The 19,133-nt window shown below is 38.2% G+C and overlaps 1 protein-coding gene across 3 annotated transcripts in view; it reads left to right on the top strand.

Moving 5' to 3' along the window:
* Nucleotides 1–1,172: 1,172 nt before the first annotated feature.
* Nucleotides 1,173–19,133, top strand: part of Caap1 (caspase activity and apoptosis inhibitor 1) — an 81,948-nt gene continuing 63,987 nt past the window's right edge. For 2 of the 3 annotated variants that reach the window (XR_011368909.1, XM_070008195.1), the window contains exons 1-4: nt 1,173–1,564; nt 6,547–6,747; nt 8,775–8,859; nt 9,721–9,796. Coding sequence is in view for 2 of the 3 variants with exons in the window: in XM_070008195.1 (XP_069864296.1) it covers nt 1,280–1,564; nt 6,547–6,747; nt 8,775–8,859; nt 9,721–9,796 (647 nt within the window). In the remaining variant the exon portion in view is untranslated. The remainder of the gene's footprint in view (nt 1,565–6,546; nt 6,748–8,774; nt 8,860–9,720; nt 9,797–19,133) is intronic. The other variant, XM_070008205.1, reaches the window with a different exon arrangement.

Raw genomic sequence — 19,133 nt, 5'->3', positions numbered from 1 at the left:
TTAAAGGAAATGATATAGAACATATCACTTTAGTATCTCTGCATCTCTTGGTAGAACATGACACTTGACCTCTCATTCATTTTTGTGCTGAAAACTTGGAAAATAGTACCCAGCACATTTAAAACTCATTGTGTGTGCTGAGCACCAATGGCTCACACCTGTAATCATAGTTATCAGAAGGCTGAGATCTGAGGATTGAGGTTCCAAGCCAGCCAGGGGAGGAATATCTCCAATTAACCACCAGAACACTGGAAGTGGTGCTATGGCTCAACGTGGTAGAGCACTAGCCTTGAGGTGAAGAGCTCAGGGACAGCACCCAGATCCAGAGTTCAAGCCCCAGGACCAATAAAAAACGAAAACCAAAAAACCTCATTGTGTGAACTCTTTGAAATGAAGGAGAGATCATGTTAAGCAAATACAGTATATGCTGTATTACTACTCAGCAGACTTAAAATTAATCTGCAGTTAAGAACCTAGGGACTGGGAATGTGGCTTAGGTGTAGAGTGCTTGCCTTGCAAGTATGAAGCCCTGGGTTCAATTCCTTAGCACCACATATAGGGAAAATGTGGCTCAAGTGGTGGAGTGCTAGCCTTGAGCAAAAAGAATCTCGGGTACAGTGCTCAGGCCCTGAGTTCAAGGTCCAGGAATGGGGAAAAAAAAAAAAAAAGAATCTAGCAGGTCATTCTGAGAAATGCTAAAACTACATGCCTGTGAAAAGCCTTTTATAGTGACATTTTGTACGTGGTCTCTAAATACTTATTAAATATGTCCACAAAATGCTCCTAATTTAGGTACGCTGCATATGTGGCTCAGATTTTCAAAGAGAAACTCTTTTTCTCAATTCTCTTTTGTCACTTAGTTTTCAGTATCACCAATGATCATAAAGTACACTTTTAATCGTTCAGGATACTTCCACCTTCCTATATATCTGTAACGTGATGAACACTGAAAAGAGGTATTAAGAAGGCACAGAATTGTTACAAGGTTCCACTTGCTGTCTCGTAGAGGAAGAAAAAAACAAAAATGACCCCCATGGAGACAAGCGACACTAGGGCCCTCGCCTTCAGGCCCCACCTCACTAACACGTTCCTCGAGGAAACGGCTCCGCCTCCGGAAATGGCTCCGACGCGCTGCGCCACGTCCGGAAGTGACGTAACGCAGGCGACGGGCTCAGCCCACCTCCCGCTGCCGCTCGCCCGGAGACCGGGTTCGGTTGCTGCCGAGACGCCGAGATTTTGTTTTTTTTTTTTTTTCCCGGATGACTGGAGTCGAGGGATCATGACGGGGAAGAAGTCTTCCCGGGAGAAGCGTCGTAAACGGAGCAGCCAGGAAGTGGCGCCTTCGCTCACGACCCCGGACGTGGTCCCGGCCCTGGCCAGCAGCGGCAGTGGAAGTACTAGCGGCTGCGGCAGCGCCAGCGGCTGCGGGAGCGTCAGCTGCTGCGGGAACGCGGGCTCCGGCGGCGGCGGCGCGGGCGGCGCGGGCGGCGGCGCGGAGCGCGGCGAGCGCCGCAAGCGGAGGAGCACGGACTCGTCCTCCAGCGTGTCGGGCTCCCTGCCGCAGGTGCGTGCGCGCCGCCCCCGGGGCCTGCGGAGCTGCCGCGCCCGAGGGGCCGCTCCTTCTACGAGGTTCCTCTTCCGGAGTCCCGGGGGCCCTCCTCCCTCGGGTCCTGAACTTCTGTGTGTCTGGGTTTACGAATAAGTCCAACTTGCAGTGTGGTCTTTCCGAGTTTCCTTAGAGAGCCTTCTGAGTCGCCGGGTCACTGTCCTGATGAACCTGACGCTTGTTAAATAGTGTGTGTGTGCGCGCCTGTGTGTCTGTGTCTGTGTGTCTGTGTTTGGTAAATGCTGATTAGCTTCATCGCTATTACAAATGAAAAACAAAATTCAGGTTCAGGGGTGAAGGAACTTTCCTTCCCTCTCTTCCTCCCTTCCCTCACTCCCCCCCCCACCTTTCCTTCCCACCTTCCTTCCCTCCTTCCCCCTCCCCGCCCCCTTTCCCTTCTTTCCTCTCCCTGGAGCCAAGAGTTTGTTAATTTCTCCTTGATTTGAATCCAACGTTTGACCACGAAAGCCATCAATCGGCGGAGATAGCCACCACTTTAAAAACAAAGTTTTATTACTTGTTGTTTTAAAGCTTAAGATTTACTTAAAACTCATTCATCGCAGAAATAAAGGCACAAGTTTGGAAGTCCCTTTTCATACTTTCACATTACTAAATGGTACGCAGCCAGGCACCTGTGGCTTAAGCCTGTAATCGTAGCTGTTCAGGAGGCTGAGGTCTGAGGATGGTGGTTATAACCCAGTCCAGGCAGGGAAAGTCAGTGAGATTCTTTATTTCCAATTAACCACCAAATGCCAGAAGTAGAGTTGTGGCTCAAGTTGTAGAGCTCTAGTTTTGAGAGAGAGGGAAAAAAAGATAAAGGACATATCCGGCCCTGTGTTCTATCTCCTAAGTATACACACACACACACACACACACACACACACACACACACACGCAAAAAGTTGATATGCAGCCTATTTAGATTGTCCCCTTGTTTTAGATTTATGTGCTTAAATTTCTGTACATCAGCTCTACTTAGTTGAGTAATATCACTTAATTAGGATGATTTCTATATATGGTATGTTACATTGTAGCGACTGCCCAGTATTCCATTATATCTTTAGGTGTTCACTTTTTCTTTTTTCACTACACACAGTACCAAATCGAATGCCCTTGCATATATAACGTGCAAGAATTAGCTTTAGGACAGAATCTCAGAAGTGAACTTGCAAGGTCAAAACATATGCACTTAAAACAAAAAAAGCTGCGCACTGGTGGCTGCCACCCCAATACGAGATCTGAGGATTCCAGTTCGATGCCAACCAGGGTATACAAAATCCAAGAGATTTTGGGGGGAGGCTTTAACTCTGACTTCCGGTTCTGCTCACAACTAGCTCTCCACCACTTGAACCACATCTCCACATAACGGCTTTTTTCTGTGATTAACTGGAGATAAGTCTCATGGACTTTCCTGCCTGGGTTGGCCTCAAATTGCAGTCCTCACCACACTGGCACCTGGCTTCTAAGAGATTCTGATTTCCAGTTAACTAGCAAAAAACAAGAAGTGGAGGTGTGGCTAAGTGATAGAGCAAGCAAGCCAAACGAAAGCCTTCAAGAATCCCACTACTAGCCACTAGACAAAATAGTCATGAGTTAGCACCAAATGCTTTCAAATAAAACTTTAGCAGTTTACTGTCCAAACGTAGCATGCCATTGGTTTCTGCATATCTTCACTACTATTGGATATCCATTTTTAAATGATCTGTTAAATTGATGGATTGAATTAACATTGCATTTATTTTAATTTCTATTTTTTGATGAGTAGTGAGCTTGAATTCTTCCATATTTTTGTAATTTGATTCTTGTGCACATATATATATGTGCATATATATATATATATGCACACATACACCTGTTTTTTTTTGGTTTTGAGTCTTTCTCAGAAATCTTACAATCTTTAGGTAAAGTTTTGATTTTAAGCCTTCTTTTTATTGTAGAATATGCTGTAGATGTTAATATAATGTCCAAAATGTACATTCAGTTTCTTTGAAGTCAAAGCTAATATTTTATCTTCTGTTATTTTATTTATTGTTTAGAAAGGTTTTTTTTATTCCAAGATTGTTAAACTGTTTGTATTTTAATACTTTTGAAAATTACAGTCTTAACTGCTTTTATGGCTACAGAACATAAAAGGGCATTTTTAGTTTTATGCTTTCTTCTACCTAGCACATTTTGATACTAATTTAAAAGTGATTTCTCTCAGAAACATGGTTTCAGTGACTTTTATCTTTTCTAGCACTTGTATTTATTCTGTGTCCTTTTTGCATTTTGAGGGCTTCTGATGTGGTATGGGATATTAGCAGTGATAATAGGGAATGTTTTTGTTTCCTCCCTCTGGCCCTGCCCCTGCCCCTGCCCCTACTCCTACCCCTGCCTCTACCCCTACCCTGCCCCTGCCCCTACTCCTACCCCTTTCCGTCCCTTTCACTCTCCTTTGCCCTTTTCCTTCCTTTTTCCCTTTCTCCTTTTTTGAGATTCTGGGTATTTACCCCCTCCCCGTCCCAAACCAGGTTCTTGCACATACTAAGCAAGTGCTCTACCCACCTGTCAGAACATTTCTCATGTGTGTTTGTTATAATTTATTTACTTCTTGTTTTGTAGATACAAGCATTTGAATGCGGGCCTTGCGTGCACTTTGCTTTCTTGCTGTCCTGTCTATTACTACTTGAATTATGCCTCTAGTTCTGCTGGTTAGTTGGCGATGGAGTCTTGTGGTCTTTTCTGCTTTGGCTGACTTTGAATCTTAAAAGCTCTGGATCTCAGCCTCCGAGTACTTAGTATTACTTAAGGCATAAGTCATTAGTAACCCAACGCTTGTCATTAATTTGAAAAGTTAGGGAATGATTAGGTATGGATCAGATTGGGAACTTTCTCCAGTTTTCTTCCTAATTTACTGGGAGTTATATTTTTATCAGATGGCTTTCTGATACATTGATCACAATTTTTCTCCTCTAATCAGATTATGTAGTTTTTCTAAAAGTTAACTGCCCTTGCAGTCCTGGTGTAAGTTGTACTTGATGTGTTGGTTTTGTTTCTTGTATAAAGTTGGAATTTATTATGTTTCATTTTTTGTAAATTTTCTTGAGTTAGATCAGCCTGTACTTTTTATTGTTGGTTGGTATGTTCGAAAATACTTTGTACTGGTCCCTCAAATATTTGTCAGAACTTTTGTTTTATAGGATAAGGTTTTTTTTTTTTCCTTAGCTCTTTCAAATAAAAAAAAAAATAGTTGTGTTTTAAATTTGAGACCTCATGCTTGCTTAGCCTGCTGGCTGGGTTGGCCCTGTACTACTTGAGCCATACCTCTAGCTTGGCTTTTTGTTGGTTATTTTGGGGATTTGAGTCTAATGAGCTTTCCTGCCTGGGCTGGACTTCATTGTGTCTTTGAACCATGATCCTCAGACCTCATCCTTCTGAATAGCTAAGGATAACAGGCATGAGCCATTAGTATGTGGCTTATGGTAACATTTTGGGGAACTGTGAACTGTTTTCCTTCTAAAGCTGCAGTACCATTTTCTATTTCTATTATGTTCCAGTTTTTCTATATCATTATATTCTGAACCATGATATTAAGAGCTGATCTGATTTACTTTCTAGTCTAATTATCATACCTGACCTATATAGTCAAGGGAGAGAATCTTTGTTGTTGTTGTTGGTTATGGGGCTTGAACTCTGGACCTGAACTCTGTCCCTCAGCTCCTCAGCTTAAGGCTAGTGCTCTACCACTTGAGCCACTGCTCAACTTCCAGTTTTCTGAGTGGTTTATTGGAAATATGAGTCTCATGGACTTGCCTGCCTGGGTTGGCTTTGAACTGTGATCTTCAGATCTCAGCCTCCTGAGTAGCTAGGATTACAGGCGTGAACCACTGGCGCCCAGCAAGGGAGATATTCTTGAGGAAATAACTTCAAATTCATATCTGATAAACATCTGGACTTGTTAATTTTATGATATAATGTGGGGTAGAAGAAGGAAAGAGAAGGTAGAGGATGAGAATGTACAAGCAGGTTCTGTTAGAGTTATTCCAAGAAGTTCATATGTCTAGAACCAAAAAAATGAGACCAGGTGGGCCATACTCCAAAAGCCATGTGAAATCACTGAAGCATTTAAAGCTATTGCTGTATTTTAGGGAAGATCATGGTAGTTTGGGCCAGTATTATGATAATAGATTTGGAGAGACTGGATAGAGTTGGGAGATGGGAAGTAAAATCCTCAGAGATGTTTAAATTACTGAAATGATTTGCCTCCTTTTGAGTATTATTAAATTATATATTGGTTTAAAATAGAAATAGCTTATTATAGTATCACTTTATAATACTTGTCATTTGTAACATTTTACTGCCATTTCATTTCTCTATTTAACTGAATGGCAATGCATACATGTATGAAATATAAAATAAACTTAGATGTAAATGGCCACCTGAAGAAGTATCCTAGTTCTTCAAAAGTCTAAAATTGTAGGAAATCTTCAGTGTTGAGAGTATTTTCATTTGTGTGTCTTATATTACCTCTTTTATTTAGCTGTCCTTGAGTTAATTGTAGTGTTAGGAGTAAAAGAATAGTAAACATGAAATATTCTTTTTTTTGGTTGGTTGTGGGGCCTGAATTCTGGGCCTGGGCGCTGTCCCTCAGCTCTTCAGCTCAAGGCTAGTGCTCTACCACTTGAGCCACAGCACCACTTCAGGCCTTTTCTGCTTATGTGGTGCTAAGGAATCGAACCCAGGGCCTCATGCATACAAGGCAAGCATTCTACCACTGAGCCACCTTCCCTTACAGTAGCTTTAGATAAGTGTACAAACAAGACTTTGGGAAATAGTTGATGAAGGATAATTTATCAAATGAAAATATATGATGTCATATATGTTATATAATATTTGCAAACTGTATATATTATAGTATTATATATCAGAGTATTAATAGTTCTTTGTTCTTCTAATTTTAGGAAACCAAATCTCTCTTGCCAACTTCGGAAAAAGAATTACTTTTGGCAGAGCACAGTGACCTTGAAGAAGGTGGACTGGATTTGACTGTGTCATTAAAACCAGTTAGTTTCTATATATCAGATAAAAAAGAAATGCTTCAGCAGTGCTTCTGTATTATAGGAGAGAAGAAGTTACAGAAGATGCTTCCTGATGTGTTAAAGGTACTTTACTACTGTACACATACATAGAAATCAAACATTTTTTGTAGCAATCATTTTACTGAATGTAGTATGTAATTGGATGTTCTCATTTAAAATAAGCATGAAAAGAAATAAGGGAATTTGGAAAAGTATAAATGGCCTTGGATATTTAAAAAATTGTGAAGAAAAATGTATAGTTAAGAAAATTACTGCTGGGCACTGGTGGCTCATGCTTGTAATCCTAGCTACTCAGGAGGCCGAGATCTGAGGATCGTGCTTCAAAGCCAGCCTGGGCAAGAAAGTCCATGAGATTCTTATCTCCAATTAACCACCAGAAAGACTGGTAGTGGTGCTGTGGATCAAGTGGTAGAGCGCTTAGACAGTGCCCAATCCCAGAATTCAAGCCCCACTACTGACCAAAAAAAAAGAAACTTACTGACCTTATGGGAATATTGTTAAATTCAGGCAATGATAGTATTTAAATAGGAGTGTATTCAATTTCCCTTGGTACTTTAAAATACACTGCTGTAAAACAGTGACAGTTTATAATAACTTAATGGTGTTCTTATATGATTATTTCTGAAATCATATAGGGAAGTGCATGTTATTTTAATTTTACAGTTGTAAAAATAGCTATGGGACAAGCTAAGCCCAAGATGAAATACTTGACACATAGGGGCAGGTCCAGACCATTTAAGCCTTTGGAAGAATTACTTAACATATAGGCTACTATTAACATGTAGAACTATTTTTATTTGTTCTTCCATAATAAACATAACTTTGTGTATTACCATCAGATTTCCAATTTTTTATTTTTATTTTGTGTGTGTGTGTCGGTCCTGGGGCTTGAACTCTGGGTTTGGGCATTGTTCCTCAGCTCTTCAGCTCAAGGCTAGTGTTCTCCCACTTGAGCCACAGCGCCACTTCTAGTTTATTCTTCTTATGTGGTGCTGAGGAATTGAACCCAGGTCCTCATGCATGCAAGGCAAGCACTCTACCACTGAGTCACCTTCTCAGCCTCTCTAACTAGAATTTTAAAATTTATTTATTTATGTATTTTTTATGCCTGTTTGGGGTTTGAACTAAGGGTTTGAGTGTTGTGCCTGAGCTGCTGCTGCTGCTTTTTTTTTTTTTTTTTTGTCAGTCATGGAGCTTGAACTCTGGGCTTAGGTGCTGTCCCTCATCTCTTCAGCTCAAGGCTAGCACTTTACCACTTGAGCTCTACAGAGCCACTTCCAGCTTTTTTGTTTATGTGGTGCTGAGGAATCGAACCCAGGGCCTCATGCATGTGAGGCAAACACTCTACCACTGAGCCACCTTCCCAGCCCCTGAGCTTCTTTTTTTTAAAATATTTATTTTCAAATAATTTTTATTAATATTAACTGATTATATAAATTTCACATATTTCACAGTATTGTGGGACAGTAGTACATTTTAACCTTCATAAGGCAAATTGTCATTATCATGGTTTATAAATTCTGTGAATTCTATAAACTGATAATACAATTATTTCTTCCTAACTGTCTGAGCTTCTTTTGATCCACAGATCTCAGCTTTCTGAGTAGCTAGGATTACAGGTGTGAGCCACCAACACCCAGCTTGGAATTTTTTTTACAGTTGTAGTTTTCCAATTTTTTTTCTTTCTTTTTATTTTATTATTATTTTTTTTGTGGGGGTCTGGTCATGGGGCCTGAACTCTGGGCCTGGGTGCTGTCCCTCAGCTCTTCAGTTCAAGGCTAGCGCTCTACCACTTGAGCCACAGCGCCACTTTCGGCTTTTTTCTTTTTGCTTATGTGGTGCTGAGGAATTGAACCCAGGGCCTCAAGCATGCAAGGCAAGCGCTCTACCACTGAGCCACCTTCCCAGCTCTTTTTCTTTTTTATTATTATTGTTATTCTAATGCTTTTCTTTGGGGTTGGTGAGAAGAGGGAAGTACAAGGTGAGAGGGATGAGAACAGGTGATCTTTTGTTTTAGTTTGAGTACTAATTTTCCAGTTTCTATTGAAACTATCGCACATAAATGCAATTAAAAATATCATTTCCTTTAGAACTGTTCAATAGAGGAAATTAAAAAACTATGCCAAGAACAATTAGAGCTACTATCTGAAAAAAAAATCCTGAAGATTCTTGAGGGTAAGAATATTTCTACATTCTGCTAACTTATTAAACTGTGTATACCATAAATTCTGAAGTTTTTTTCTCTTACTTGGGTAATCATTGAAGAATATTTGCTTTTGTGCTGGGTAATACAATTTACATACCAGAATAGAATCTCCTGAAGAGATTTCCTGTATAGTTAAGTATGATATATAGAAATAGTATTTATATATACAGAAAACAACATAAGCTTGTATACTGTTATAAAGTTAGAAAAAATGTCTATGAAAAATACTGTAAAAAAATTACAGGGAAGGCAAAGATGTTTCTGAAAATAATTTTAACAATTTTCTGCTTTATAGTATTTATAGATTAGTTAACTAATACATATTTTTTCAGCTCTACTATGGTTCACATGTAATTAGAAGAATTCCTTGAAATTTGCAGATGCTTATCTGAAAGAATTCTCTGTGATCCTAAACCTTCTAGAATGTTTGATTTCCGCATTTTCTCTTTCAGCTTTCCCTCCCTCCCTCCCTCCCTCCTCCTCCTCCCCCCTCTTTCTTTTTTGGAACTTGCCAAGGAGTTTAACATTTGCACCATAGATGAAACAAACAACAGATACTTGAGGTTCCAGAGAAAAATAATTTAAAAAAATAAATTATTAAATAGATTTTATAACTCTAGAAATAGATTTTTAGGAATGTATATGAATGCATTTTTATATAGGGCAAGGCAATGAAAAAAATTGAAAAACTCATAGTTTTAAATATAAACAATTGAAAAGACTTAACTATAAAGTGTTCAAATGTGTGTTGCTTTTAAAAATGGACCTCTGTTACTAACTGATTTTTACTTTCTACAAGCATGTTTTCAATAGTTTGTTTCATTTATAAGGTGACAATGGTGTGGACTCTGATATGGAAGAGGAGGCAGATGATGGCTCCAAGATGGGATCTGATTTAGTCAATCAGTAAGTTTAAACACTTCCATTTTCACTTCTAAGTTTCTTTGTTATTCCTTTGGAGGTTTTCCTCTACATCAGAGATTCGGTGTTTTAATTATATGAAATAAGTTCTGGTATGCTGTGACGCACAGTAGGATGATGATAGATAATGGGCATGTACTATATATGCCAAAAATCTAAAAGTCGTGAATAATTTTACCATAAATGAATTATAAATGAGGCCAGGTGTCAGTGACTCACACTATAATCCTAGCTACTCAGGAGACAGAGTTTAGGAGGATGGAGGCTAGCCTGGGCGTAAAGTTCACGAGACTCTCACCCAATAGCTCAATGAATGCAGTGATGCAAACCTATCATTCCAGTTACCTTGGACGCTGAGATCAGGAGGATCAAGGTTCCAGGCCAGCCCAGGCGGAAATGTTCACAAGACCCCAGTTCAACAAAAAAACTAGGCACGGTGGTATATGCCTGTCATCCCAGCCATGATAGGGAGCAAAAATAGAAAGTCTAGGCTGGCTCCAGGCAAAAAGCAAGACCTCATCTTAAAAATATTCAGAGCAAGCCAGGCGCTGGTAGCTCATACCTATAATCCTAGCTGAGATCTAAAGAACATAGTTTGAAGCCAGCCCAGGCTGGAAAGTCCATGAGACTCTTTATCTTCAGTTAACCTCCCCAAAAAGGTCAGAAGTGGAGTTGTGGCTCAAGTGGTAGAGTTCTAGCCTGGAGTGAAAAAACCCAGGGATAGTGTGCAGATGCAGAGCTCAAATCCTAGGACTGGCACACAAAATAAAGAAAGAAAGGGGTGGGTGGGGGGAGGAAAAGAGCAAAAAATGCCAGAGGTGAGTAAAGTGGCAGAGTGCCTTCCCTAGCATGCACAAAGCCCTAAGATCAAACCCCAGTACTGAAGAAAAAACAACAACCAGTAAATAAAAAAAGAATTATAAATAGAGTGGAGGCTAGCATGGGCATAAAGTTCACAAGACCCTATTAATTCAATTTAAACGTTGTGTAATTTTTACATGCATGCAAACACAATAACCTGTTAATAGGTTTAATTTGTATGTGTTTATTTTAATGTGTTTATCAATTAAAATACGTAGGATAACTAGAAAAATAAACTTGGTTGCATTTAATTTTTCCCACCTATAGGCTATTGTATGTATTCTGAGCATGTTTAAGGTAGGGTAGGCTAATGTCCATGTTTGGTAGGTTAAGTGTGTTAAATTCATTTTTGACTTAATATTTCAACGTAAGAATGTGTTTGAGTTGGAAGTAACTCCCATCTAAATTGAAGGAACATCTGTACTTGGCAAGCAAGACATAACAATGCTAGATGTGCTTTGGAGATTGAAGAAGGTACCACAAGCTAAGGAGTGTAGGTGTCCTTTTGGGAGATGGAAAATATAAGAAATGAATTTTCCCTGGAGTTGCTAGAAGGAATGCAACACTGGCCCTATCTTGATTCTAGTTCTCTAAGATTCACTTTAAATTTTTGACCTCAGATCTATTCAAGAATACATTTCTTTTGTTTTAACCTATTATATAATTTGTGCACATTGATGTATACACACCTGCTGTGGTGGTACATACCTAGTGTGCTATCATCCACCTGTAATCTCATAATTCATTTGTAGGCTTAACAGGAAAGTATTATAATTGCTTGGTTTCTCTTGTTTTTGTGTGTATGCTAGTCCTGGGTCTTAAACTCAGTGCCTGCATGCTGTTCCTGAGCCTTTATATTAAAGGTTAGTGCTCTGCTACTTGAGCCACAACTTCACTTCCAGCTTTTTGGTGGTTAGAGATGAATGTCATAGACTTTCCTGCTTGGGTTGGCTTTGAGCCATGATTCTCAGATCTCTGCCTCATTAGTTGCTAGGATTACAGGTGTGAGCCACCTGCACTACCTGCTACCTGCTTTGTTTAAAACCTAGTCAGTTAGCCAAAGTTACACATTGGTTGTCTAAAAATATAAAGGGTTTTTTTTTTTTTTTTGGTTGGTTGTGGGGTTTTAACTCTGGGCCTGGGCACTGTCCCTCAGCTCTTCAGCTCAAGGCTAGTGTTCTACCACTTGAGCCACAGCGCCACTTCCAGCTTTTTCTATTTATGTGGTGCTGAGAAATTGAACCCAGGGCCTCATTCATGCAAGGCTAGCACTCTTAACACTGAGCCCCCTTCCCCGCCCAATAAAGCACCTATTTAAAATAAAACTAGGAAAGATTTGGTACTCCTCCCCATCACTGTTGAATAATGGAGATTCTGAAGAGTACCTAATTAGTTAAAACTGGGGTGTAAATAATTCAATAATGTATCTCAAAAGATGAAATGTTAGAATCAAAAGACCTGAAATCCACCTTAAAAATTATCAAGCAAGGTCTTCTAAATCTCACAATGAGGAGAATGAAACTCGGTGATGTTTAATTTTAACCAGCACATCAATAAGAACTGGCAGACTAAATATTAATGTCTCTCACTGTTTTTCCCTTGGTTCCTTTCCTTGCCATTCTTCTTCTTCCACCATTCACATTTTTCATTTCACTCCTCCCTGTTTTTCTTTCATTTCACTTTTTCCTTATAGAAGGATTAGGGAGTTGTTTTTGCCATACTGTATATAAAGTACATTACACAGCATGAGAAAAAAATAACATTTACATTTAAAAAACCCTTTATAAATCCTAGCTCCTCAGGAGGCTGAGATCTGAGGACCGCAGTTCAAAGCCAGCCCGGGCAGGAAAGACTGTGAGACTCCTATCTCCAATAAACCACCAGAAAACTGAAAGTGGCGCTGTTTAACTGACTAGAGCATGCACATCTCAAATGTCAGTTTTCCTTTCATTACTCTTAGTGAAAGTTAGAACCTTAGTTTTGCATGACTTATTTTATCTTTTTTAATATTACTAAATGTTTAAAATTTTTTGAAATAGTTTCCAACATTAAAATAAAAATACTGGCCAGGAGCTAGTGGCTCACATCTGTAATCCTAGCTACTCAGGAGGCTGAGATCTGAAGATCGGTGGTTCAAAGCCAGCCCAAGCAGAAAAGACTGTGAGACACTTATCTCCAATAAACCACTCAGAAAACCAGAAGTGGTACTGTGGCTCAAGTGGTAGTGTGCTAGCCTTGAGCTGAAGAGCTGAGGGACCGCGCCCAGGTCCAGAGTTCAAGCCCCAGGACCAACAAACAAAACAAAACAAAACAAAACACCTGGGCGGGGGAGAGTGAAGGGATAGTAGGAGAAAAACAAAAGTAAGCGTTTACATTGCTCAACAAGGCATGTACTCATTACCTTACTTGTTTAACTGTAGCCCCTCTGTACAGCATCTTTACAATAAAATTAAAAAACAAACAACAAAATGCAGCAGGTTACTGGGCACCAGAGACTCACTCTTGTAGTCCTAGCTGCTCAGGAGGCTGAGATCTGAGGACTGTGGTCAAAGCCAAACCTGGGCAGGAAAGTCTGTGAGACTTCAGTTAATACCAAAAAGAGCTGAAAGTGGAGCTGTAACTCAGGTGGTAGGGTAGTGCCAGGCTTGAGCCTGGGTGCCAGCACCCAGGCCCTGAGTTCAAGCCCCAGGACAGGTACCAAAAAAACTCCAAAAAGGACTGGAGGTGTGGCTTAGTGGTATACCACCTGCCAGCGAGTATGAGACCCTGAGTTCAAAATGAAGTACCACCCTCCAACAATTGAATAGGAATTAGATTTAAGAATTATGCAGATATGATATCCGTAGTTTCTAAATATTTGTATTTAGCAAAAGCTAAGGGATGGTATTGTCACCCTAGAGAAACAAAAAAAAAAAAACAACTATATTGTAGATAGTTGAAAAACTTTAGCATCTATAATTTTATATTGTTTAAAAGCTATTAGCAATGTATCAATACTTGTGAAAGCTAAGAATTAAGATAAACTGTGACAAAAACAATACTTGTAATAATAAGAATAAATAAGATAATATGCAGATCTGGAACTATGAGTGCTATCTCCATCTGGAGACAGGCTGGCAAAGAAGCTTTATTATAGTTAAATAGCACTAATAACGAGAATAGGTATTTGGCTTATAACGTTAGATGATTAAGCTCTAAGCAATGTGTTTGTAATGAAATTTAAGTCTTGAATAGTGCAGTGAGATAATCAAGACTAAAATAATAAAAGTACAAACACTTCATGGAAATCTTAGCACTGCTTTAGAATTGCTTTTGCTAAATATCTTTAAATGAATATACTTTTATTGAATGATATTGAGGGAGATGTCAGTGGAAATGAAGCTGTATTTCCCTGTAGATAATAAGTAACATTGAGATAATTTTGTAGTTTTAGAGGACAGATTCAAAAATCCAGATTCTCAATGTTAGTTATATCACAAAGTAGGTTATTTATGAATGTTGTGGTATAACTTTTCCTAGCCACTCCTAGTTTCTTAGCAGAGTATGGACATGTTCTAAATTGGCTATCTAATTTCTAGTTTTGAATTGTTTTTGAAAAGTGAATTAACTTCTACTTGGATTCCAGTGGCTTATACCTATAATCCTAGCTAATCAGGAGGCTGCAATGTGAGGATTGCAGTTCAAAGCTAGTTAGAGCAGCAAAGTTTGTGAGACTCTTAATCTCCAATTAACTACAAAACAAAATGAAACAACAACAAAACAATTGTGAAGCTGTGGCTCAAGGGAGCACTATCCATGAGTGAAAAAGCTAAAGGAGATTGCCCGGGCCTGGCATTTGAGACCCAATTCTGGCACAAACAAACAAACAAATACATAAATAGGCCTGAGTTTAGGAAATAATGTGTGCAAATTAAACTGCTTTATTTTCACCATATGGTTTAAATATCTCAAAATTTATAGAGAATTGTAAGAATTACTTTAAAATGTCCATTTAAGTTAGTGTTTTAAAAATCTAAAATGTGGGGCTGGGAAGGTGGCTCAGTGGTAGAGCGCTTGCCTTGCATGCCTGAGGCCCTGGGTTCGACTCCTCAGCACCACATAAGAAAAAAGAAAAAAGCCGGAAGTGGTGCTGTGGCTCAGCATTAGCCTTGAGCTGAAGAGCTGAGGGACAGCGCCCAGGCCCAGAGTTCAAGCCCTATGACCGGACCCAAAAAAAAAAATCTAAAATGTGAACAGCTTGTTTTAAAATAGAAAGTATGGTTATTAAAATGTTGACAGGATTAAAAAGAGCAAGTGGGTGTCATCTACTTACTACTTACATGGTATTATTCATTAGACTGAATTAGTTTAATAGTCATGTTTCTTAAATAGTCTACACCCTTCAAAACAAGAATGTTTTTCTGTATACTGTTTATAGTAAGGGTAGGTATTTGAGAGAAGATAAAAGAGTATAGTAAAAGTATAGATGTAATTTTCTCCATCTGTATATGTTAAAGTCCCTCAAAGATATTCAAATTCTATTTGCTAAGTCATTAAATGTTACTGTATCCATTAAAAGGGGACTTTGCAAATATGATTTAGATGTGTATTGAGGTGAGATTTTCCAGGATTATCAGGTTGAGCCTTGAATGCAGTCATATGTATCTTTCACATGAAGTATGAATTACATTTGACACAGAAGACTATGATAAAGGCTGGGAAGGTGGCTCAGTGGTAGAGTGCTTGCCTTGCATGCATGAGGCCCTGGGTTCAATTCCTCAGCACCACATAAGCAAAAAGAAAAAAGCCAGAAGTGGCACTGTGGTTCAAGTGGTAGAGCGCTAGCCTTGAGCTGAAGAGCTGAGGGACAGCGCCCAGGCCCAGAGTTCAGGCCCCACGACTGGACCCCCCCCCCAAAAAAAAAAAAAAGACTATGATAAAAGCGTAGGGAAGCAGTTAGCTTTGAATGTAGATGAAGGGGCCATGAGAATGGGAATAAGACTGTAGCTACAAATGCTGGAGCAGTCAAAGAGATAGTCTTCCTGAAGCATTGGGAGGGAGTGGGGCCCTGCTAAGGCATTGACATTGGCTCAGTGATACATATTTTGGACTTCTTCCCTCCAGAATTGGAAGAGAATAAATACTTGTGTTGCAAATTTGTTACAGCAGCCATAGGAAGCAGGTATACCATGCAAACTTACACACCACCTAAATTCAATCCACATATCTGGTGTGTGGCTGGGAAACGGGGAAAGATTGTTTATGGACTCAAGTTAAGATTCCCTGCTTCAAAGCTAACCATTATTAACAGTTTTCTTGTGTTCTTTTGCTGGGAAATGTTATGCTTTCCTAGAGTGACTGTTTGTCTTTATGTATCTAGTGTGCTATTTACTATCTTACTTATTTGAATTATAAATATACACACATAGCACAATGAGATGCAGTAAGAATAAGTTTACTGCCATTTATCATTCTGCCTTTCTATAGAACAGTCAGAGCAAACCATCCTTTTGTATCCTCCTAGAGGTATTCCATACACTTACAGATTATTGTATGTATGTTTACATGTATATATGTGTATGTATGTATATGTATAACATGTACATATATGTATATACACATATACATAACACATACATGTATATATAAATATATGTTACATATTATTTATATGTGTACATATAATCTACTTACACATATATGCATATATATATACTGTAGACACAAATGGTAGCACATTGTGAGGACTATTCTTTTCCTATTTATTTTTTTTCTATATAACAATATGCCTTATTTTCTTTTTTCTTTTTTCTTTTTTTTTTTTGGGTCCGGTCGTGGGGCCTGAACTCTGGGCCAGGGCGCTGTCCCTCAGCTCTTCAGCTCAAGGCTAGGGCTCTACCACTTGAACTACAGCGCTACTTCCGGCTTTTTTTTTTCTGCTTATGTGGTGCTGAGGTATCGACCCAGGGCCTCCTGCATGCAAGGCAAATGCTCTACCACTGAGCCACCTTCCCAGCCCATATGCCTATTTTCTTAGATTTTTGAAGGCGAGTCAGAAAGATGTAACTTGAAGCTGGGAATGATCCTCAGTTTAGAGCCAACATATAATCAAACCTTTATATTAAAATTTCCTAATATTTTTCATTTGGACAAGAAATTGGTCCTCAGATCTTCTTTAGAAATGTTTTTTAAGCCTTTATTAATTTACATGTGTGGTTGTTCTTAATTAAGTTCCAAAGATCTCCCCAGTGTATTACTCTGATAAAAAAAAAATATCTTGGGGTTGTGAAAATGGATAGAGTGGGTAATTAACTGTATTTGGGTAAAAGAAAATAAATTTAATCAGTGTTAATTTGATAAATTTAGGCATACAGATAGTGCTCTATAATTCAAAACTTGCTTTTAAGTTAATTTGCTTAAAATAAAGAATTGCAGATGGGAAAGGGAGTTAGAAAAATAAAATAGGATTTTTCTTTTGTTTTAAATGGAGGGAAATACAGAGATCATGATGGAACTCTCAACCCAAATTTTCTTTGAGTTCTTTCCTTTGTCCTCTCTTTTCTCTCCTTTTTTTAAATAAAATTTTTATTTAGTTTCAGAGTGTTTGATAGAAGTATTTAAATATAAATTAAAACTACTCCTAGTACTTGTACCTAATTTTACATGAGAGTAAACTTTAATTTTCATAACTAGAAACAAAAAGACAAATGTATATTGAAGATTTATTAGACATTAAGTCATTTTTTATAACACCTTTTCATGCTATTTAATGCTTTAAAAATCAAGTAGATAACTCTCATTTGTAAAATAATTTGAGTTGTAATGTCTACATCTTAGAAAAATTAGCTAGCATAGATTTTAAAAAATTTAAATTTTAAATTAAAAAAATTTAAATCTGTTGGAAACTGTTTCTGGGTTTTGCTTTGCTGTGTTTTGCCTTTCGGTGATACTGATGTAAAAAGTGTTCACCATTTCACTTTTCTGCCACAGGGTGGTACACTGTACCTACTGTCTGAAATTCAATAGCTTGATCAAACCTAACTTTACATAAAACAGAATTTTATAGACATTTATAGAGTAGATAGAAGTTTTATAGAGTATAAACAGATGATTACATATAACAGATAGTCTTTATACAAGAATCTTAATTTTATTTAAAGGATAGTTAATGATATTTGACTAGTTTTTATTATATTTTAGTCCTTAAATGTTTTATTTGGAAATAATCTCAGACAATGATATAGAGTTCTATAAGAAATATCCACATGGCCCTTATATTGATTTATCTATTAACATTGTATTCCATTTGTCTTTCAGTATTCCTGAGTATTTTTAATGAAACATTTGAGGTATAAGTTACATATATCATGACACTTTGCCCTTAAATATTTCTCCAAAGGACGTTGATATTCCATTATATAACCACGAGTATCAACTTCAGGAAATTCAGTGTTACTATTTCAACTTGTTCAGCTTAGTTAAGTATATCTTTTATAACATTTTCCCCTTCTGTTCAGCAGTGTCAGGTCAGTTATAACATGTCATTGTCATGGTTGTTTAGCACGCCCCCCCCCTTTTTTTTTAATGTTGGTGTGGGGCCTGAACTTTGGGCCTGGGCACTGTCCCTCAGCTGTTAAGCTCAAGGCTACAACTTGAGCCACATTGCCACTTCCAGCCTTTTCTGCTTATGTCGTACTGAGGAATCAAACCCAGGGCCTCATGCATGCGAGGCAAGCACTCTACCACTGAGCCACCTTCCCAGCCTTGTTTAGCTTCCTTTAATGGAAATATTTCCATAGCCCTTTTTATTTTATACTACATTAACATTGAACTCCTCTTACTAGAATATTGATCATTTCAATTAGAGTTTGTGTGGTATTCATAATACATATTATACGTTCTGGGCCACAATGCATGGATGATATTTCATTTTCATTACAGTATTACATGTGCTCACTTATTTATGTTCATTTATTTATGGTGGTACTGGAATTTGGACTCAGGATGTAGCACTTGTTGAAGTTTGGTGTTTCATAAACTGGTTTCAGTAGTTAAATTTGTTAACTACTGAATAAAAGCAAACATTTTAATATACTTTATGGGGCACCATATCATGTTTAGATTTTTTGTAAATGTAGCTAAATATATGTAGATGAAGAATGAATTGCCATTCGGAGAGGTATAAAAGCAAACCAAACATTTCCTGTAAAGGTTGATATTTAGATTAACGCTCTCAATAGGTAAAAGTCTCCTTTGTCTGGAATACTAGAAGTGGCACACTTTAATATGATTCCTTGCATTACTTGTTATTTTGCTCCTGAGTTGCCAAGGAAAATTGTTGTTGATTATACCCTTGGGATTTGCCAGTTGTTTGGGTGAAAAAATAAAATCTGAAATAGGTGACTTTAGACAATGAAGAAGTGTGAAGAATTGAGCCAGGGCAATTATAAATCTCTCAAGTGTTAAAATTAATTAATATCAA

The sequence above is a fragment of the Dipodomys merriami genome, unplaced genomic scaffold (genome assembly GCF_024711535.1).
Source record: "Dipodomys merriami isolate MVZ:Mamm:240054 unplaced genomic scaffold, mDipMer1.0.p SCAF_11, whole genome shotgun sequence".
Classification (NCBI taxonomy): domain Eukaryota; kingdom Metazoa; phylum Chordata; class Mammalia; order Rodentia; family Heteromyidae; genus Dipodomys; species Dipodomys merriami.
The sequence above is the reverse complement of the archived record's forward strand: the minus strand, read 5'-3'. Positions and strand labels throughout refer to the sequence as shown.